Raw genomic sequence first — 21,637 nt, 5'->3', positions numbered from 1 at the left:
CCGAGCGTCCCCGGGTCGGGCGCCGGGGCGCGGGAGCCGAGGGGGGCGGCTCGGCCCCGCCGGAGGCCGCCTGCAAAGTTCCCGAGAAGAAAACTTCAGCTCCAGCGAGGCTCGGCCCGCTATGCCAGCCGCGCCCCCCGCGCCCCCCGCGGCCCCCGCGCCCCGCGCCCCTGAGCGCAGCCCCGCGCCCGCGCCCGCGCCCGCCGCCGCGCTCGCCTCCCGCCCGGCCCCGGGGGCCCCGCGCCCGCAGCGCCGGTGACTGCGTCCGCGCGGAGCACCCAGCCAGGGGGCGGGGAGGGCGCGGGGGGCGGGCAACGTGGCCACGGAGGAAGTTTCCTGAAGTTGCCGGCTTATTCCGGAGCCCGGCCCGCCGCCCGGCCGCGCCGCGGACGCCGCCCCGCCCGGGAGAAGTCGGGAGTTGGGGCGCCGCGGGGAGGGAGGAGCCCCGAATCCGAGAGCGGGCTTGCCTCCTCCTCTCGGCTCGCCCCTGGCCTTCGGGGCGCGCGCGGACCGGACTGGGACGGCGGACCCCCAGGAAGGCTTGGGGTCGCCGGCGCTGCCCCTGCCGCCCACCCACCGACCCGGGCCGGAGCGGCGTGGACAGTCTCCCGGGACCCCCGACCCCGCACCCCCGGATTATAAAACAGCGCGGAGGACACCCCTGCAAGGCTGGGCGCCATGTGGGGGCTGCTGGTCTGGACTCTGCTGGCCCTGCACCGGATCCGAGCGGCCGCAGCCCAAGGTAGGAGGCCACCCCACGTGGGGCTGGCTTGGGGGGTGGCTGGGGGCGGCGGCTCCTGGACACCGCGCTTAGCCTGCGCAGAGCCTCTCCAGGGAGTTTCAGGACCCCCCCCACTCGAGTTCGGGGGGCTCCCTTTTTTGGGGGGTGGGGCCGCCTTCCTGAGACTTGTGGCTTCCCGAGGAGGGAAGGTGGGGGTCGGTGTTGGGAGCGTCGTCCGGGGTGAGGGGAGGGGTGGCGCGCCCCCCCCGCCGCCGTGGGTGCCCCCCGGGCCCGCGTGGGTGCGGGGCTCCGCGCCCGAGCTCCCCAGCCCGGGTCCCCGGGTCCCCGGGTCCCCGTGTCCGCGGGAAGGGCCAGGCCCCGTGCCCGGCAGGCGCTGAGCGCCCGGGGCCGGCCGAGTGGGGCGGGAGCCCGAGTCGGATCCCCGGGGGGGACAGTCTCCGGGCCAGGCCGCGGGGCCGGGGGTGCTCGGCTGAGCGGGCCTCGAGCCCGGACCCACGCGGGGTGCGGCGGCCCCCCCTGCGCCCCCGGGCACACGCAGCATCCTGCCTGGACCTCCCCCTCCGCCCGCCGCTCCTGATTCTCTGACCTGTGGCTGCGGGGAGCAGCCCCTGCCTTGGGGGCGGGAGGGGGGAGGGATGGGGAGGGATGGGGAGGCGCTGGGAGGGTCCGCGTGCCCCCTCGGAGGGCGGATGCCCAGACACCCCCCGCCCCCAGTCCTCGGGCAGGTCCCAGCGGGGGAGGCCGGCTGCACCGCCGCTTCCTTGCCTTTGGGGTTCGCAGACCCAGACAGTGGTGCCAGCGGTGTCCGAGCGGCGCCTGCTGGGGGCGGAGGGAGACGAAGCCCGACCGAGCTTCAGGACTCGCGGGGCTCGGCCTCCCGGTTCCAGGCTCCAGGCTCGGGAGCTGCCTGCACCCACCCGGGGGCGCCGGAATGCGGAGGCTGCATCCCGACCGGGCCCCACCCCAACTCTGGGGTCGCCCGCCAGCGGGGGGTGGGGTCGGGGTGGGGGGGTGAAGGGACCCCACTGCGCCCAGCGTCAGGCAGTCCAGAGAGCCGAGATCAAAGAGATGAGAATAATCAGCTCTCACTCACCGGGTTGAAGGGAGGATTTTATAAGGTAATTTACGTTAAACCACTTAGAAATTTTGTAAGGAGCCCTGTAAATGTAAGGTAATAAAAGTTATTATTAGTTTTATGATCATCGTAAAATCTTCCAGCAGCCGGTGGACCTTAGAGGTCGGCTAACTCTAGCTACCACTTCACAGATAGGAAAACTGAGGCCCAGAGGCATTAAATGACTTTGCCCAAGGCTGCTGCGTGCACTGAGGGCAGAGACAGGGACCTGGTGAGTTTTGGGCCCTTCTGTCCCCGGACCCAGGACCCTCCGCAGCTGGTGTGGGTTTGCCAAGGGCCGGGCCCTTCTTCTGAGGGTCCTGGGAGGACCTTGCTTCTGGCAGAAGAGGAACAGGGTGCAGCCTGCCCTGGGGCGCCTCACAGAGTTGCTCCGAGACGCCCGTGGGGCTCCTGGCCGAAAGCCGGGAGAGAGGGAGGGCTCTGGGGGTGTCAGCCCCAGTCTGGAGGCATCTGACTTCATTACTGTATGGACTGTGGCAGTGGCATGATTTCCCCGGGGCAGGTGGCTCACTCGTTCTTGCCCACGCAGGCCCAGGCCCATGAGGAGTCCCCTGGGCACCCAGAGGTCCTTCCCTCTGGGCCATCAAGCCTCTATCATGTCCCAGCCGACCCTGTCCCATCCACCTGAGGCCAGGATCCACCCACCAGTCCGGCTGAAGTTAAGGCCCGGCCACTTCTGTCCCCGTCCTCCTGCTGGAGGGGCTCGCCCTGTCACCACGCGGAAAGACTGATTGATTCCCTCCCTCTCTGGTTCTCTTGTTTGCTGCCTTCTTGAGTGAGGCTGCCCAGGTCCCCTGCTGCTGCATTTGTGTTCTCTGGCTCCGAGAGAGTGTTTTCCAGCGTCCATGGGTACTCTCCATTTGTCTCCTGGCGGCAAACCATGCAGGGGATTGTGGGAACTTGGTCTCGCCTGGACTTGGGGGTGCTGTGTTGTGTGTAGGGGGCCGTGGGGTGTGGGGGGTTAGGGTCAGGCCATGGGGAGACTCAGTTGAGGGGGGTTCCTTTCCTACCTGCTTTAGGGTTAGAAGGTAGAGGTTCTCTTTAGCTTCTCTTTTGAGGTGGAGGCCATGCCCTTAACCCTTTGGGGGTAGTTGAAGCCGCTGGCACTGTCCCTTCTGAGCCCCTAAGCCCTTCAGTCGTGTGTCTCCAGTCATGACACAGAGTGAGGGCCGAGGTGGCCTTCCTGCCTGGGGCAGACCTCACGTTGGCCACCACTGAGGATTTTATCTAGACCTTGGCTAGTGTTTTCAGCTGCTGGACCCCAGCAACATCACCTGCCTATACCGAAAGCCACTATTTAACCATTTCCCCCAAAACTCCGACAGTTCACACCCATTTCCTAAACTAAGTGCCGCGATGTTGTAGAAAGAGCGATTCCAGGTATTTGAGGGAGCCCGCCGCAAGTGCCTGGCACTTAGAAGGCCCTTCATAAAGGGGAATAGTTGGTGTGTTTTTTTTCTCCTTTTAAAGATTTTATTTATTCATGAGAGACACAGAGAGAGGCAGAGACATAGGTAGAGGGAGAAGCAGGCTCCCTGCAGGGGGCTGATGTGGGACTCGATCCCAGGACCCCAGGATCACACCCTGAGCCCAAAGGCAGATGCTCAACCACTGAGCCACCCAGGTGCCCAAGGGTAATTGTTTTGATGATGATGATGATGATGATGATGATGATGATGATGATGTTTTTACACTGTTAAGCCCGACCATGAGGAGTAGCCCTGGCCACCCACCCACCTTCTACTTCAGAGGCTACATCGCGGTCCTCAGTGGCCCTCCGCCGGTGCTGGGCTCCTCTCCCAGGTGCTCTGTCTGGAAATGTCTGGGTGAGCCTGGATGTCTGCATCTTAGCCAGCTTCTCAAAAGATTTTTTGGGTGCCCTGAAAATTAATCGCTGGTGGACATCCCGGGGAGGCCCAGGGGCTGAGAGGAGGGCAGTAGCAGCCCAGCCATCTGGTCCAGAAGGTTCTTTCGAGAGAACGGTGCCTGGGGGAGGGACAAAAGGGAAGTGTGAGCTGAGTGAAGCAGGCAGTGTTGGGAAGCCCAGCTTCGGAGGCTCCTGAAGGTTCCAAAGGGAGAAAGTTTAGTGCTGGGAGCTAATCACAATAAAAGCCAAACAGCACGCGAGGGAGCGGGATGAAAGTTTAATTACATGGTGTGGCTAAGCTGTAATTATTAATTACTGACAGCAAAAAATAACTTATTGATCAGGGCCTCTTGCTAATTACCACAAGGCCGAGTGTCGTGCTTGCCTGGGGCTCAGCTGGTGCGTGTCAAAGCCCCACACAAGAGTGGGCCAGGGGGCATCCCTGCTCCCTCCTGTGGCTCTCTGCCCCGCACCCCTCTCTCCCTCGCCCTGTGCACCCCTGAGCTTCAGCTGAGGAGTCCAGAACATTCTGGCTGTGGCCAGACGGGTGGCACAGTTTGGTGTTTCTCCTGGCTGCGGGATATATGGCCCCTGCACGGATAGAGCAGACTCAGGACCCCTACCCAGAGGCTGAATCGTGCTGGCAGCCTGACACCTGCCTCAGAAACCCTCCCTTCCATGCATTTGTTCAGCAAATAGTTATCGACCGCTCTCTCCCTTATGTCCTCTACTGGAAGGCCAGAGTAGGGGCCAGGAACCTTGTTCCATCGGGGAAGGGCAGCTGGGAAAGAGGCCAAATCCTTTACAGCAGTTCTCTGTTTAAACAGTGCCTGAACGGCCGACTTTAAAATGATGTGTTAAACTGCATATTGGTATGCATTTGACTTTGTACCACAGGGCACAGTTGGGCTTTAAGTAAAACAGTAAGGGAATGAACTTGTTCTCTGTTCTGAGGACTTGAAAGAAACCCAAAAAGCCGACTAGTGTTGTCCTCTGCCCATAAGCCTGGGACTACTGGCCATCCGGCGTCTGCTTGTATACCCCTAGTGACGGAGGACTCACTACTTTACAGAACGAGCTGGTTGTTAGACTGTTAGACAGTCTCCCTGTGGCTGATTATCCTGGGATTTGGCCGTGGTTGAAGAAGTCCTCTGATTGGCTGGGACACCTCCTCCCCAATCCTTCTTCTGACTCCCTGCCCCTCGGGGAGTCAGGAGCATGAGTTGGAATTGATGTCGGGTGTTACCGTGCAGCCTGTGGGACTTCCACCCCGGCTCCCCCTGGAGCACACTGCCACAGAGGGCCTCGATCTGCCTAAAACGGTGGGAATTAGTCATCGTAATTCGGGGCCTTGGGATGCCAATAGCAACAAATGGGCCAGGAGCGATTGCCGGCAGCAGCCCCGCTGCCTGTAATGGAAAAGAAAACAGGCCGGTTGCTGAGGCATCCCGGTTGCTCCTCGTGGCCGCCCCCTCTGCTGTCCCCACGCTGGGCAGAAGGCAGGGCCAGTGGGCAGTGTCGGTGTCCGGCAAAGGGCCATCGGGGCTGCTCGGAGTCCTGGGAAGGGGAGGCGAGAGGAGGGGCCTGCACAGCTCATCTCCTCAGTTTCCCCAGCCGGGTGTGGGGTCCAGAGAGCCCCTCTCGGAGCCCAGGGAGCCCTGCAGAGGCCCCTCTCCTGCAGGACCGTCAGGGACATGGTGGAAGGCCCCTGGCCCCTGCCTCCACCACTGGATGACCCTGAGCTGAGGCTCTTCTCATCTGGAATGCGGAAACCCTTAAAAATCCCTGTATCTACTGTGTAAGGGTTTTTGTTTGGTTTTTTTGTGGGTTTTTTTTTTTTTTTTACTTTAAATGAGATGATCCTAATCACTTCAAAGTGCTGTCACTAATTGTTAAGTGCTTCTAATGCATCGGCCACGAGGCTGAGAGGGTGTCATGGCCCACACCTCCTGCCGCCCCCCACCTCTGCAGCATCCTCACCCACTCTGCCCGCTGGGGTCAACTACCTCCCTGTTCCCAGAACTGCCTGGTTGCTCTCTGGCCTCCCACCTGGCCCCGAACGTCCTGCCAGCCCTGCGGCCACGCCCAGTCCTCCCAGATGTCTGCAGAGCCCACTGCTGTTTCCTTCAGGACTTCCCCCTGATGTCCCTAATCCGCGTCCCTAAGCCCCTGACAACACAGAGTCTCTGGGCATGAACCCCTTCCCCCACTTTACCTTCTTCTCCATGGCGCTCAGCTTCACCTGACATACATTGCTTGTTTATTTGCTTACCATTGGGTCTCTCTCAGGGGGGCTGGAGCTTTATTTTATTCCCTGCTGTATCCCCCCAGTCGCGGGGACAGCTAAGGAATAAAGCCCTTTGTCATCCAGCCTCTCCCTTCTCCTGCAGCTTCCTCTCTGACCAGCCACCCGCTCTGATGGGCTCCTCTGGGCATCACACAGCACCCTGCCATGGGGCCGGTGTTATGCTGAGCCCAGCACCCAGAGGATGGGAGCCCTGCCCTGCACGGATTCCAGCCCAGTCTTTCTTAGAATGGGGGCTTGTTGTTCTTGAGCCCAGAGCACCCCTTCTCAGACTCACCTCCACTCCGCCCTTCCTGCTGCTTCTGTCCATCCGACCTCTGGCTACAGGAGACCCTGGGGTCCTTCCTGAATCCCTCCCAGCTGCACCGAACCTTTATGAAATTGGGAGGACAGGTAGGGGGTTTGGGGAGTAGTGCCCATCCGTGCATGGAGGACTCACTGGATATACCTAGGAGAGGGAGGGAGGAAGACCTCCACCAACAATTAAATAACTGCTGCAACCCAGATTGCTGCCCCTTGTAGCCCACTGGCCAGAACCGATCATGTGGTCCCGCCCAGTAGCCCAGGGGCTGGGAACCACAGGCCTTGGGGTGCTGGCAAAAGAGACCAGCATGTGGGGGGAGGGGGCCACTATTGATGTCCGGCATTCCTTCAGAACCGCAGAGATGCCTCTGCGCTCTCCAGAAGTGCATTTCATGTAGAGAATTGCTTTACACCAGATGGGGCCTTCCCTAAGCATTCCCAAGTTACTCCGGGCCCTGGGCTGTTACTTCCCTGCTTTCTGGGGTCTCCTCCTGCCCCCCCACCCCGTAAGCTGTTGAGTAGAATCCTGTGTCTCGGTAGATGCCTTGGAATTGGGGCAGCCTGGGTTCAAGCCCTGTCACTTTGTGCTACCCTGGGCCACTTTGGTGTGACTCACTTACATCCCCAGCGCAGGAGTCCTCCTCCGTCTTGCCAGGGGAGGAGCCTGCCTGGTGGAGAGTGCAGGGGATGAGCAAGCAGAACACTCCCTTGGAGCCTGCCTGGCCTGTCGCGGGCACTCAGCAAGCTGAGGTGACCAGCTGTGCCTCTGTGTTGGCCCCTCCAAACAGTCTCATCGTGGGATCTCCGGTTGCATTGAGTTTTTGGATTTCCTCCCTCCCCGGGGGGGATCTTTATAATCCACCCGCATCTTCTTTTTTCCACTTCTCTTTGGTTCTTCCCTAGTTTTGACTGATCTGGTCTTTTCTCCCCATCCCGGGATCACCGGAGCGGAGGCACACTCACAGTCGGTGTGCAAGTCTATATGTCAGTGTTAGGTACAGTGTGACTGTTCCCTGCCTCTGCCCTCCCTCAACTGCAACATGCAGGTAAACTGAGGCTCACAGACCAACCGCTCAAGGCCTTGTAGTTAGGAAGGCAGGATTTGAACCTAGGGCTCTCTCCTAGGCCTGTCATCTTTCCACTCTCTCAGGCTGCCCTGGCCTCCGTGGCATCCTTCGCTGGTCCCTTCCCCGAGAGAGACAACCATTGGCTGATGAAATGGCCATTGCGTTGTGCTGTCAGAAGAGCAGGGCTGGCCCAGGAATGTGGTAGGGTTTGAAAATAGCCCTCAGAACTCCTCCTCCCTCCTCCGGATCCCCCTGGCTCTTGCCTCCACCCTGGCCGTGTCCTCACTGGGCCTCAAGTTGGCAGAAAATGAGAGATCAGGATGGGAACCCAGGCCTCGCCTCCTTTACCCCCTGACCCCTCCCGGGGGGCCTAGAGATGTTTGGCGATCCTCCGTAAGGTCGCTTGGGGGCATTCATGACTGGCTGCCAGTGACCAAGCCACACAAGAGTCTTTTAAACCGAAAAGGGCGGGGAAGAGGCGATTAAAGTTTGATGCCATGCAGGAAGCTATTAGTGACCTAGAGCAGTGATGAAATTTTGATGATATGATAATCCTAAGAGGAAGAAATATTATTTGCCACCGTGACCCACTGAGGGAATTCAGCTTGTGGAGTGGGCATGAGTGGTTCTCAAGGGCCTGCTGGAGCCTGGACCCGGGAACCCCCCTCCCAGCACCTTCCACCAGGACCCCTGGTCTCGTGAAATTGCAGGTGAGAGAGGCACACGTGTGGCCCAGAATTAGGAATGGTCAGAGATGTGGCTGGGCACCTGGACGCTTGGGTTGTCAACCACAACATGGGAGTCAATGAGGAACCTGCTACAGGTCTTCCATTCCCTGCTTGGACCACGAGAGCCAATCCAGAATGTGCCATCAGAAGGCCCCCATGGAACAGCACCAAGGAGCCTGAGACATAGATGACTCCTTGGGTTCAAAGCCTACTTGTCATTTACTGTTGGGGTGACCTGGGGTGAGTTAGCTACATAGCCTGTCTGTGCCTCGTTTTCTTCATCTGCCAAGTGGGTATAACGGGAGTTCTTACCTCATGGGGCTGTGATAGGGTTTGATAAGATCTGCCAAGCTCTCAGACACTATCCAGTGTATGGTGAACACTGAGTAAGTGCTTGTCATTGTCATCATTGTCACCATCTTGGAGTTGGGGAAGCAGAGTCAGCTCTGGGCCTGCAACTTGACATGTGCCCTGTCCCCAAATGCCTCTGCTGTCTTCAGCTCTCACAGACCTGCTGGTGGCATCTGCACCTATGCTAGTAGTGGTTTATTTGTTCGGTTAAAACGTTTTCTGGCTCCAACTGAAAATCCAAATGCACCACGGAGAACTCACGTACTCAGCTGTTATTAGCTGTTCAGGCCTTAAGGTGATGTTTTTGTTGGATCCTTTCATGAAACCTCAAATCTCCATGTGTAGCTTTCACAGACAATTCATTTTGCTCGTCATCCCAATCTTTGGAGGAGCTCGGTGGGAAAGCACTCACATTATTAACATTGTTCGCATCGGAGTTCAGAAACATCCACTTGCCAAGGCCACTTGATGTGTTGGAAGGTGGCAGTGCATGCAGGTCAGCTGCTTCCCAGGCTGCTGCTGCTTGGTCTAGTCAGGAACAGCCCACCATACTAGTTGGTTGACCCATAAACCATGCCCTAGCTTGGTGGGTGGGTGGGCGCAAAAGGGGTAGGGCATGGGGTGCAGCCTGTAGTGGCCTCTCCTCCCTCTAAGGGAAGTCAGCCCCCTCCGTGGATGCCCCATCTGCTCTCCCCCAGGATCTTAGTGATGGGGTCTAAGGGCTGAAACCTAGTGAGTCAGCCCCTGCAGATAGACTCCACCCCAGGGCTACTGCTGTGGTATCTGTACCCCTGTCTGGCCCTATGCAGGGCGCCAGTCTCCTCTCCCACAGCCCTCCACGTGCCAGGCTGCCCTCACTACCCTGAACACCTCACCATCCCGTCCCTCTCTCCCCCATCTCTGCACCCCTTGCTCCCCCCAGGATCTGACGGCGAGAACACGTCCTCCCAAACGCCTCTGAGCTCTCCGGATGCTGATGGCCTGGATGTCTCGTTTGGCACTTTGGCCTTCTTGGTTCTGAATTCTCTTTTCATGTGTGTGTGACTGATTTCTTTAATTATAAACCCCTTGAATTGAGATAATAATTTTTGTCAGCAAGGGTAGAGGCATTAGATGTAAATGATCGTTCCCAATTAGTGAACTTAACCCTTTGAAGAAGAGCGCCGGGGGTAATAGTAGTGTTGGGGGGAAGGTAACAGGTGTGATGCTGTGCAGGCCTTGGAAGCCGAGACCGATCCTCGCTGGGTCCCTTTGGGCCTCCGTGGCCTCGCTGGGAAACACGGGGCCATAGACACAGGGTTTCCGAGCTGTTGCGCGATGGACTCCAGTAGTGGAGGAGGTTGGCCAGGGGTCCTGGGGGAGCTGGCCGCGAGCCCGAAGCTGCCTGCTAGCCGCCTGACCTTTCCTTCCTTTATGCGTTCCGTTTTAAATATATGAAAATTTGCATTCTGTTCCATAGTCTGTCTGAATTCTATTTTAACACACAAAGGATATTGTAAAGCCAATTGATGCTGCAGGAAGAGGTGGTATCTCTGCCCCGTGGCTTCCTGGACCCCCTGGGATCTGTGTCAAAACTTGGTTTTGAAAAACTTGAATGAGATGTTCTCTGGGGTCACGTCATCTGTAAGATTCCAAGATGCTTTACATATTTCAGCCGTTTGTATTGAAACTTTTCTGTAATGTTTTATAGACGAACGGGCCTCCTAAAGCAGTTGTGCCCCAAACATAATTAAACCTGGGCGACCATCACCACCCACCGTGACTGGTCTGTGCCTGAGCCTTCAAGGGTAAGGTGGCAGTGTCAGGCCATCAGCCCCTCCCTCAGTGACCCTGTTGCTTGGGTGGTCAGATTTTTCTGGATCCTTCTTTGGCTCCCAGTAATCTGCTCCAAGCCATTCGGGGGCCCGTCTCCCAGCCTTTCCCTGGACCATACCCCCATCATCTCCCTCCTCAATGCCAGCCCCCCAGCTTTTCAGCAACACTGAAGGGGGCAGGGGTAAGGCACTGAATGAGGGCTGGAGAGTCTCCGGAATAAGAGGCGTTGGGCTCTGTGATAACTGTGTCCACGGGCACGCGTGGGTGTCTTCCAGGAGAGCTGAGGTTCTCGAAAGGCCATCCCCTGGCAAAGAAGGGCCTTGCAGTAGATGGCATCCCTGCACCTCCCAGCTGCTCCGAGCCCCCCTGCCCCGCCCATACAGCACTAACTAAATGTTCCCCATCCATTTCAGTCACTCCCTTGAGATCTTTCTTGGGCTTCTGGAAGCCCAAAGCTCCCGTGCCTTCCCAGGCTCCATTGGGCAGTCAGCTGTCCCCATCGCCCTTCCTTCCCCTCCTCTCTCGCTGCGCTGGCCTAAGCACTTGGCACCTAAGTGGGGGGAAGCGTTGTTGCTCCGAAACCGTGCCCAGCACTCAGGCCTTCTTGCTTGGTTGACCTTGAAGTCTCCTCCCGAGGGGCAGCATGGTTGCTGACTGCACACAACTCTGGCTGGCTGGGCCCTGTGACCCTTGACTTTCACACTCGGGAGCCCTTTCTCCCTGGCCTGGCAGAGCCAAGGGAGGCTGGAGGGGAGGGGGAGGCAGGTGGGCAGGCCATCGCTCTGGGGCCTGGAGCTGCCAAGGAGGGTCGAAGGGAGTTCCTCATTAGCTCTGCCCCAAGCTCATTATGGGGCCGTGCATCACTGGGTGAAAAATGGTTGTCGTCAGGGCAGTAATAAATACGCTGCTGTCAACGTTGATATGATTGCACTAATGAACAGAAATCAGCTGGAGTGAGGAGAGATGCTTCTGGCTGTGGCTTCGGGTGGCTGGAGAGCCCTGCCCGCTGCTTGCTGTCCCTTGCCTGCTCCAGGAACGCAAGCCTGGGCAGGAGTGGGAAGAGGCGAGGTGTTGGCATTTAATCCCTTTCTCCTAAGGCTTTGGTGGATGAAGAACCTAGAAGGTGCTGGAAACCTCCAGGAAAAAGGACCATTGTTTGGCCTGGAGAGTGAGGTGGGTGTGATCAGGGCCCCGGCCTCAGCCTGGCCTGGGGCAGAGGCAAGCAGGGCCGGTCGGGTGGACCGCTGTGCTTTTGATGGCTCAGCCTCCCGTGGAGTCTGGGTCGAGAGCACCCTCGGGAAGGCGTGGGGAGCAACACAGGGTCTATTGTCAGTGCGCCTTGCCTGCCACCTCGCCTGGAATGTTAGGACTTATTGTCTGTCCAGGAACTTGGAATGTCCAGCCCCAGGGTGGAGGGAGCAGGTCCCCAGCTCCAGCTACTCTAACACGTCCTTTGGGGAAGAGCTCTGGGAGCCCCGGATCCTCTGAAGCCAGGCTCAGTGTCAGAGCCAAAGCAAAGACGTGCCTCTGAGATGTGGCCACACAGATGGGGGGAGGCAGGGGCCCCATTTAGGGCCAGACCTGGGGGCACCTGATGATTGTGGGAAGGCCCTGGCCTCTGGGGCCCCAGGGACCCATCCTTGGAGCCCAGGCATAGCCTGTGTTGTGATGGAGGTGAAAGCGTGGTCTAGAACAGTGGGGCTCACACTGGAGCCCACATTCAGTCCCCTGGAAGGCTTGTCAGAATGCAGATCCCCGAGCTGTACCCCCAGAGTTTCTGATGTGATGGGAGTGGGGTGAAGCCCGGAGCTCACATTTCTGACACGTTCCTGGATGATGCATTGCTGCTGGTCCAGGGGCCACGCTTTGAGGAGGTCTAGCCTCGAGGTTAGAGGAGAAGCTGGGGTTCTGGGGGTGGTGATCGCTCTGGTGGGCCCTGCCTGCTGCTAGTATAGAGGATTATGGTCACCTTCCCACAACAGCCTTGCACATGAGCGGAGCGGGACCACCCCTCCTTCCTGGCCTCCTTCCTCACCACCAGAAGCTGCTCTCAGCCTCCTTCCTGGGAGAGGAAGGACGGGCAGTGAAGTTATCAGTGGCTGAAGCACCTTTTTCTGCTAGAAGCTCCAAAGTAATCCTACAAAGGCCTCGAATCTCAGTTTGCTCATCCAGCATTTTCTAAGCACCTACTGTGCACCCAAGCACAGTGCCTGGGATCCAGCAAAGGTCACGGCAGGGCCTTGCTCACCAACTGTTCATAGTCAAGGGAGGGCCTCAAGCATGTGGCCGCTAAGAGGACAGTGTGGAAGGCGCCAAGTGCAGGTGGAACCAGGGGACCTGGGGTCCAGCGGGGTGACCTGAGAGTGCTGCCCCCAGGGGAGGAGCTGACCTTGAAGCCTAGGTCTTGTAGGGTAGAAGGATCCTCATCTTCCTTGGGGGATCTTGAAGGCTTTGTTTTTATTTTACCGTAATAAACTATACATATGTAAAGAGTATATAACTGAATCATTTTGACACACGTATAACTTGTACAATCACCACCAAAATCAAGTTAACGGATCGATGCATCACCACCCGAAGTTTCCTTGGGTAACAGTAATAACTGTAATTAATTAATTAATTAATTAATTAATTGTGATCTAGTAACAGTAATCCCTCTACGCCCAATAGAGATCTTTTTTCCCCCCAAAATTGTTCGAGTATCATTTTTTGAGAACTTTCCATTCAGCACCGAATTATCTCTGCACCTTTGTGGAAAAGCAGTCTCCCGTATACCTGCAGATCTATTTCTGGACACTGTGATCTGGCTTATTTCTCTGTCTTTATACCAGTAGCACACAGCCATGCTTACTGATGCTTTGGGATAAGTCTCGAAACCCGGTCGCATCGGTTCTCTGACTTTGCTCTTCTTCCGAATTGTTCTGGTTATTCTAGATCCTTGGCGTTTCCGTACGAATTTTAGGATCAGCTTATATGTCTTTCGAATCCGTTTACATCTCCCTATGCATTTTAGAATCAGATTCCCCCCCCCCCAAAAAAATGCCTCTGGGATTTTGGATTGGGATCTCGTTGATAAAATAGATACACGTGAAGAGCGTCAACGCTGTGACCATGATGTCGAGTCTCCTGGCCTGTGAACGTGGGATTTTCAGTCTGTTCTCTAGCTGTTTGGTGTCTCTTAGCAGCATTTTGTGGCTTTCAGAGCACAGGGTTTATACATTGTTTGTCAGATTTATCCTTAAGTATTTCATATTTTTGATGCGATGGTGTTGTTTCTCATTTCAACTCACAGTTGTTTGTCTCCAAGATATAGAAATGCAGTTGATTTTGACGTGTTGATCTTGTACTCTGTGACTTGGTTCAGCTGAAGGATTAGTTCTAGTAACTTGTTTGTAGGCTCCGTTGGATTTTCTGCATAGACGACTGGGTTTTCTCTGAATGCAGACAGCTTAACTTCTTTTCCAATCCGGATCCTTTTTTTTCCTTCTTCTTCTTTTTCTTGGCCCGACCTTTTTCTTGGCTGACTAGAACCTCCGTTGTCATCCTTTTCTGTTACTTAGCAGCTCACGGGCAGTCTGACCACTGAGGTCAGACTGTGCTCAGCCACATTCTCGAGTGGCCTCCTCAGGGGCATACGCACTCTTTGGCATGAACCGTCTTGTAGAAGTTGTGCGAACTTCACCAGGGGAGCAGCAGACCAAAACACAGTGACTCTCCCGCCTGCACGTCGGGGATGAGCACATGCATTTGGGGTTTGTGGTCTTCCTCCCTATGAGCCTCCTCAGGCCCTGGGTCCTGGAGCTCCCTAAGGGGCAGTTGGTGAGCTACAACCATGGAGGAACTCAGAGAACCATTAAGATCAGATTATAATGGGCTCCTCATTTTTGTGAGGAGGACGTGGGGCCAGTAGAGCCAAGTGAGGTGTCCCAAGCCACAGAGCTTGGGAACTTGGGATTTCATGCCCCCTTTGCAGGCCCCATCCTGGTGCATTTGGTGGCTCTTTGGCTTTCACCTGAGCTACAAGCAAGCCTATGGCAGGGCTATGATTTCTCTGAATCTCCTTTCTCAGCTCCATCAGAGCAACGGGGATGGTCACATCAGCTGAATTGCACCTGAGAGGGCTGCTCTGCCATGAGCCAGAGCAGCAGGGAACTGGGGTGCTGGGAGTCTGGGTGCAGATGTCCCAGCCACGGAGCATCTAGGGCCTTTGCTGGGAGAGAGAGGATGGGCCAAGAGTCAGCCCCTGGGATGTGGATTTGGAAGAGGGGTCAGCTCTCACCTTTCCTCTGCATGCCCCAGGATCACTCTAGAGTGTGGGTGTTTGAGTAGCCCTTTGCAGGGCTGGGACTCAGGGAGGCAGCACCCACAACCACTGCCAAACTCCTTCCTCTCCTTTTTTTACGGTGGCCGCCGATTGCTGGTTTAGGGACCAAGCTCCCTGGCCCACCTCCAAGAGGTTCAAGCTAGACTCCCCTCTGTTACCCCTGCTTCCAGCCCCAGCCCTTGAGGTCATGAGTGCGGTTGGGGGAGCCTGCCCCTAACTCTGGACAATTAGCTTTTGTGTAATAAGTGCTCCCAGAGGCAGAGCCTTTTTCTTGAGCCAGACATCCTTCTAAATGCTTTACAAGGATTATCTGGTCCTCTCAGCAACCCTGCGAGGAAGGATACTTTCCCCCTCATATGGATTAGGAAACAAGCCCAGAGTCCAAGCAGCTTGCCTGTATTTGCATAGCTTCAAAGTGGTGGACTTGGGAACTGGGCTAGGCCCAGAGCCTGCATTCCGAACCACAGTGCAGGGCTGGGAGGCCGAGGTCCTGTCCGAGAGCCTTTTCTGTTTCTCCTGCCTCCCCTCTAACTGCAGATGAACAGAACAGCCTGGTCCCATTTCCACAGTGGGCCCATAATTTAGCCTAGCCCGGCTCCTTCTAGACTAAATGAACTTGGCCCAATTACTTAGCCTTTCAGAGCCTCGTTTTCCTCTTCTGTTAAGTGTGGACTTAATACAGACAATACTCCCTGACACTCACGGGGCTGTTGGGAGGATCGTCTAAGACAGGACAGGGGAGCACACCTAACACAGGGCCCGGAGCTGGACGATTACTGTGTTGGGAGTCACAGGGGCTCCTGCGGGATCCCTGTCCTCCCCCTGCCCCCATTGCAGCTCTGTCCGTGACTCTGTGTTCATCACCACCCCCTACAGCAGCCTCCCCGGGGACCCCAGGGGCTTGCCCCATCCAGCAACTGGGGATCTCCCCCAAGGAACAGGGTGCTTGAGAGCACCCCAGAAGTCCACTCACGTGGAGGGAAGTGTGATTGGAAGAGATCGAGTCCCGTGTGTATGGTCATTGTCATCACCACCCCGTATTTGATTGACCTTAAAACATCAATTACGAGACACATCATTATTTTATGTGCCGTTAAGAAAGAAAAAATACTGCCGTTTAATCTGCAATAAGATGCCTTCTGACTCCAGAGATGTAAAAATTCGTTTGGAATCCAGAGAGTGGCTAATAGCACCATTTATATCGCGCTAAGCCCTTGCCAGACTCCGTCCGGAGGGTCCTGTGTTTATGAATGCATCGGTTGAACCCCCACGAGTTTGGATGTGACCAACCTCTCAACCGCAAAACGGGCTGGTAAAGGTGATTCAGAAAACGTCTGGTGTCCCAGACATTCCCTGGAGATCCCAGGCCACCGGCTGGTGCTGACTCCCATTGGTTGGGCCCAGGAAGGGTAAGACAGAGGAAGGCTGCCGCGATAAGGGGCCACCCATGTAGATTGATCACTGTCCTCTGTCCCCAGTCCCGGGACCCAGCACAGAGCGGCGTCTGGGGCTCAGGCTGGGACCCTGGGCTGTGCCCCCAGAGCTCTCCCCTCCCCTGTCACTGTCTTCCTGGAATGTGCGAGGCCTAAGGAAACCTCTCTCCCTGTCCTGCCCCAGGCTCCACATTCCTTCCCCAGCTCTGCTTGGTGCCAGCACCTGTCTCCTGGGGGATGGTGGCCCCAGAGGAATGAATGTCTGGCTTTGGTTCCTCACCAGGCCTCCCCTCTGAGCTGGGACTTCCGGGCCAGGCTAGAGCCTCTGAATCAACTCCACTTGGCTCTTGTCTTTGGCCAACCCCGAAAGCCAAGCCGAGGGCTCGCCTCTAATTACATGGAGACCCTGCGACAGGCTGGCACAGCAGAGCACCCTGCATCCGCCCAGCCCTCAGGGTTTGGGCACTGTAGGCGGTGGTTTCCTTGGAGAGGCCAAGGTCCTGGAGACAGCTGGCCTCTCCCCTCCCATCTCCAGCCCCAGCCAACCCTGTAGTCTGTCACCACAGACAGGGAGGACATGAAAGCTATTCTAGGCCCCCTCAGGGACCATACAGGGGTGTTACTTTCTTGGCCTGCAGAAGGTCCTGCCTCTCCGGAAGTTTCTGTGTGTGCCCTGGGTCTTAGGCTCCGGCCTCCCTTGCCACACGCAGCTCCATGCTGCCCAGTTACCACCCCAGAGGGACAGCTCAGAAATAGGGCCCAGCCCAGGCATGATCTCTAACCCACTGGCGGGATGGGTGACATAATTTGTGTGGCCCAGTGCAAAATGAAAATGTAGGTCACCTATTAACACATTAAAAATTCCAAGATGGTGATAGCAGAACATCAAATGAGGGCTGGGGGGTGGGGTGGTATGAGTCTCTGAGTCTGGGCTACTCACCAGGAGGCTGGCCCTGCCCACTGGGAGACCCTCTGACCTGTCCACGGCGAGACTCTCTGAGCCTGGGCCACTCACCGGGATGCTGGCCCTGCCCACTGGGAAACCCTTCAGGGATTCCCCTCCTCCCGGCCACAGTGTCCTGGTCTGTGACAGCAGGGTCCAGCCGCCTAGGGTCCTACTTCCCTCCTGCTGTCTTCCCTGGGTACCTACTACCTCCCCCTGCGGCCCCCTGGTCTCCAGCCTGGACGTAGGGCAGGGTGAGGCCGACGGGGGAGCGAGCAGAGGAACTCCTCTCTGCAGCTCTCCAGCTGTGCCCAGGAGATTGTCTTCATCGTCACCGGCGGGCATGACGGGTGGGCAGGGCGGGCAGGAGAACGGAGGGGAGGGGTCTGGAACTCAGCCCTGAGTCCCGGCCGGGGGCCTGCTTGTCTGGTCCTGCCTGGCATGTACTGTCCTGCAGCCTCCGTCTCCATCTCCCAGAGAAGCCGTGTACAAAATGCCAGGGTCTTCAGAGCCGGAGCGCACGTTGGCTAGAATCCTGGCCCTGCTGCTTGCTAGCCGTAGAACCTCGGGAAGCTACCAAAGCTCGCCCAGCCTCCGTTAGCCCATCCGTAAAATGGGACAGCTATGGGTATTGCCCAGAAGACGCCAGTCCTCCTGTGTCCACGTTCCTCCTTCCCTGTTGACTCTTTGAGGGCGATCAGGAAAATCCTTCTGCAGCACTGAATAGATTCTCCTTCCACAGTGGGCAGTGGCCTGAATCACCTGGCACATAGTAGGTGCTCAGTTCATGCTGGTGACTGAACAGCATTAGCACGGCCACCAGTGCTGCGGCTGTGTCTTCCCCCGAGTAAGCCAGCTTCCTTCAGGGCTTTCGGATGCACCGCTGCTTTGAGGTGGCTGAGAGGGGACCTTCCGCTGCTCGGTGTTGGTGAGAAATGCAGAATCTCGGGCCCTGCCCCAGAGCTGACAGATCAGAACCCCGGGTAACGTGTGCACACATCCAAGTTTGGGAGGGGCTGGCGCTCCTTTGCTGCTGGTGCTAAGATCAGTTTTAGGAGGACAGAGGCCTTCCTAAAATATGTGCTCTTGGTTCCATTGGCTTTTGTGGAGTATCTATGGAGACGTTTCTGGTTATCTGAAGCTGATCACTTTTGAATCCCAGCTCTCTATGCTCAGAGGGCAGATGTCCTCTCAGCCCCCAGCGGCAGACAGGCCTGGGAAAGCTCTGAGGCCTGACCTGCCCTCCACCCCCAGCCCTCCGACTCAAGCTCTGTGGCTCTCCAGGGGGATGGCAAGGCCTCCATCCCTCCTTCCTGCCTGGTCCTGCTTTGGACCCCAGGCAGAGTGCTGGGGTTCCCTGGTCCTCTACTCAGCTAATTGATGGATCCTCCAGCAGTTTACCCAAGAGAGAGCGCCGTGGAGAACTCAGGTTGCAAATGAGAGAGCCAGACTCCCTCCTTGGCTCTAGGCAAGCAACCTAGCCTCTCTGAGCCTCAGTTTCCCTATCCGTAAATTGGGGGGTGGCAGTACTTGCTTCGTGACGTTGTTGTGAGGGTTACACAAGTTATTTTTTGTAAAGCTCTTGGAGGAGCTTCTGGCATATAGCTGATAGTACGTAAGTGTTCATTAAATGAATCAAAATGAAATAGGAAGCAATAATCAAGTGGGGAAGAGATGCCTTCCACCCCAGGGAGTCAGGAAGGATTCTGTGGAAGATGGAGTGTTTGAACTGGAGGCATAAAGATACGTGCTAACTGGGAGGTGGAGCTGCAAGCTCAGGAGGTGAGTTCCAGGCAGAGGGCACTGCCAGGGCAAAAGCCCAGAAGTGGGACCATTAGTCAAGCACGGGGCTGGGGGGTGGGGGTGGGCGGGTAGAGTGTTGGGTCCCTGCTGCCTCTCCTGGGAATGACAAGGGAGAAATACATCAATGGTCCAGGCCTTTGAATTTCAAGCTGAGGACTTTGGAGTTGAGGGTCCCAAAAGCTGAATGCCAGAACCAGCGTCATCCCTGCCAGAGTGGTGCCCATGCTCTTGGGCCATCCTAGATCTAGGAGATCCCCTGAGGAAGCTGGTCCTTCTGAGGCCCTGATCCCATGGGAGGAGTAGGTAAGGCGTGAGAAGAAAGGATCTCCTCTCCCTACTTTGTCCAGATGTTTTTACAAGTCACTCTTCCCCTACCAGGTGATATGATGATAGGATTTCAGCCTCAGCACCTGTCACAGGGCTCCCTGGCTCCCTCCACTCAAGGGAAGAAGAGGAAAAAGACCGAGGACTATTACTTCCAGCCCTGAGCTCAGAGGACTTGTCCCAGCCATAGAAACAGCTCCCGTTTCTATAAGCCAGAGGGTCATGCTGCAGGTCAAGAGGGAACCACCGAAGGAGTAGAGACCTCAATGCGCACATGAAGACAGTGGGGGCATGAGGGAGGGTCCTGGGTCCCCTTTCCAGTGCATTGCTGACTTTTGGGTATCCCAGGAATAAAAGGCTTTTTTCCCCTGGTAGTTGACCTCTCTCTTCAACAGAGAGAAAGTGCTTACTGGCCATGGTGGAGCAGAAATGAAGCGGGGAAAAGCTTTCTGAAGTTTGGAAATTTGGAGCACAGCATCTCCTGCATAGTGTGGGATGTGAGCAGTGAGAGGCTGGCTCCAGAGGACATGTGGCTAGATCTTCCAGGGCTGGGACACACAAACAGGCATAGCTGATAAAGAGATGTAAGATCCTCTGTCCCCTTTATCTTTGGTTTTCATAAGTTTGACTATGATGTGTCTGTGCACAGTTTTATTTTCTTTGTATTTATTCTGATTGGAGTTTACGGACTCTCTTGGATCTGTATCTTTATGTCTTTCACCAAATCCGAGGAAACGTCTGTCTTTCTTTCTTCAGTTATCTTTGTTCAGCTCCCTTCTCTCTTTCTGGGACTTGAGTAACACTTACACGAGATGTGTTAATATTGCCCTACTTCCCCTGGAGGCTCTATTCAGTTTTATCCATCTTTTTTCTTTCCGTTCTTAGGATTGAATAATTGCTATAGGTCTATTTTCAAGCTCACTACTTCCTCTATTGTCTCCATTCTGCTGCCAAGCCCATCCATTTTGAAATTTCATATATTTTATTTTTTGGTTCCAAGATTTCCATATGGCTTTATATGTTATAAAAAAATACTGTATTGTTTTCTAGCTCTCTAAAGATTTATAGTCTTTTTTATTCACTAAGAGCATATTGTCATGTATCTTACTGAGAATTGTTCTAGTAGCTGCTTTACAACCAATGCCAGCTAATTGCAACATCTTGTCATTTCAGGGTCAGTGTCTGTTGATTATCTTTTATCCTGAGATTAGATCATATTTTCCCAGTTCTTTGTATGTATGGTAATTTTGGAATGTATCCTGGGCATGGTGATTGATTGTTAAGTAATGGAGAACTTGGATTCTGTTATATTTCTTCAAAGAGTGTTGGTTTTATTTTTGCTTCACTGGGAAAGAACTTAGTTCAGACAGCAAACTCACTGTCTCAGGGCAGTAGCTCAAATATCAGTTCAGTGCTTTCATCTTCAGCTGAGTTACTTGCATTCTGCGCTGGGTGTGCATAGCTAAAGGGTCAGAGATTTAGGCAGAGTCTATACAGAATTTGGGTGGGTCTTTTTTTTGGCTCTCTCCTTTCCAAGATTGACCCTTCGCTTTCCATTGGCTATGGTTGCCCCTTCTTCTCTATTCCTCAGACCAAAAAGACTCTGACTTTTCTATCAGAGTTCACATGACATAAAATTAACCGTTTTAAAGGTGAATAATTTAGTGGTATTTTTAGTGCATTCACAGTGTTTGGCAACTACCACCTCTGTCTAAGTTTCAGAGGTTGTCATTGGCCCAAAAGAAAACCCTGTACCCACTGAGCAGCTGCTCCCCACTTCCCTACTCTCCAGCCCCTGGCAACCCTCAGTTGGTAATCTGTACCTATAGTCTACCCATTCTGAGTATTTCACATAAATGGAGTCATACAAGATTGATCTTTTGGGTCTTGCTTCTTTCACTGGGGACGACGTTTTTGAGGCTCATCTGTGTTGTAGTATACACTCAAACTTCATTCCTTTCCACAGCTGAATAATATTCCACTCGGTGTGTACACATTTGTTTAGTCATTGATTCGTTATTGGACATTTGGGCTGTTTCACCTTTTAACCATTGTGAACAGTGATGCTACGAACCTGTGTGTACATGCATTTCTTTGGGTATCTAGTCTCAATTCTTTTGGGGATATACCTGGAGTGGAGTTGCCAGGTCACATGGTAATTCTGTGTTTAACTTTTTAAGAAACTGGTAAACTGATCTCCATTTGCCATTCCCACCAGCAATAGACAGGGGTCCTGATTTCACATCCTTACCAACAATTATATTCCGTTTGTTAAATTATTTGCTTCATCTGTTTAATTAATTTAATTGCAGTTATCTTAGAAAAGTGGCACCTCACTGTGGGTTTGATTTGCATTTCCCTGATGATGAATGATGTTGACCATCATTTTATGTACTTCTTGGCCATTTGTATGTCCTCTCTGGAAAAATTTCTATTCAAGTCCTTTGTGCATTCTAAAAAATATTTTATTTTTAGAGAGAGAGAGCATGCACAAGTG

At 55.2% G+C, this 21,637-nt stretch overlaps 1 protein-coding gene across 2 annotated transcripts in view; it reads left to right on the top strand.

Moving 5' to 3' along the window:
• Positions 1-210: 210 nt before the first annotated feature.
• Positions 211-21,637, top strand: part of SDK2 (sidekick cell adhesion molecule 2) — a 256,028-nt gene continuing 234,601 nt past the window's right edge. For both annotated transcript variants that reach the window (XM_055332148.1, XM_055332138.1), the window contains exon 1: positions 211-742. In XM_055332148.1, the coding sequence (XP_055188123.1) occupies positions 679-742 (64 nt within the window). In that variant the 5' untranslated portion in view covers positions 211-678. The remainder of the gene's footprint in view (positions 743-21,637) is intronic.

Source organism: Nyctereutes procyonoides, unplaced genomic scaffold (genome assembly GCF_905146905.1).
Source record: "Nyctereutes procyonoides isolate TBG_1078 unplaced genomic scaffold, NYPRO_anot_genome, whole genome shotgun sequence".
NCBI lineage: Eukaryota > Metazoa > Chordata > Mammalia > Carnivora > Canidae > Nyctereutes > Nyctereutes procyonoides.
Note: the sequence above shows the minus strand (reverse complement) of the source record. Positions and strands in the feature narration are given on the sequence as shown.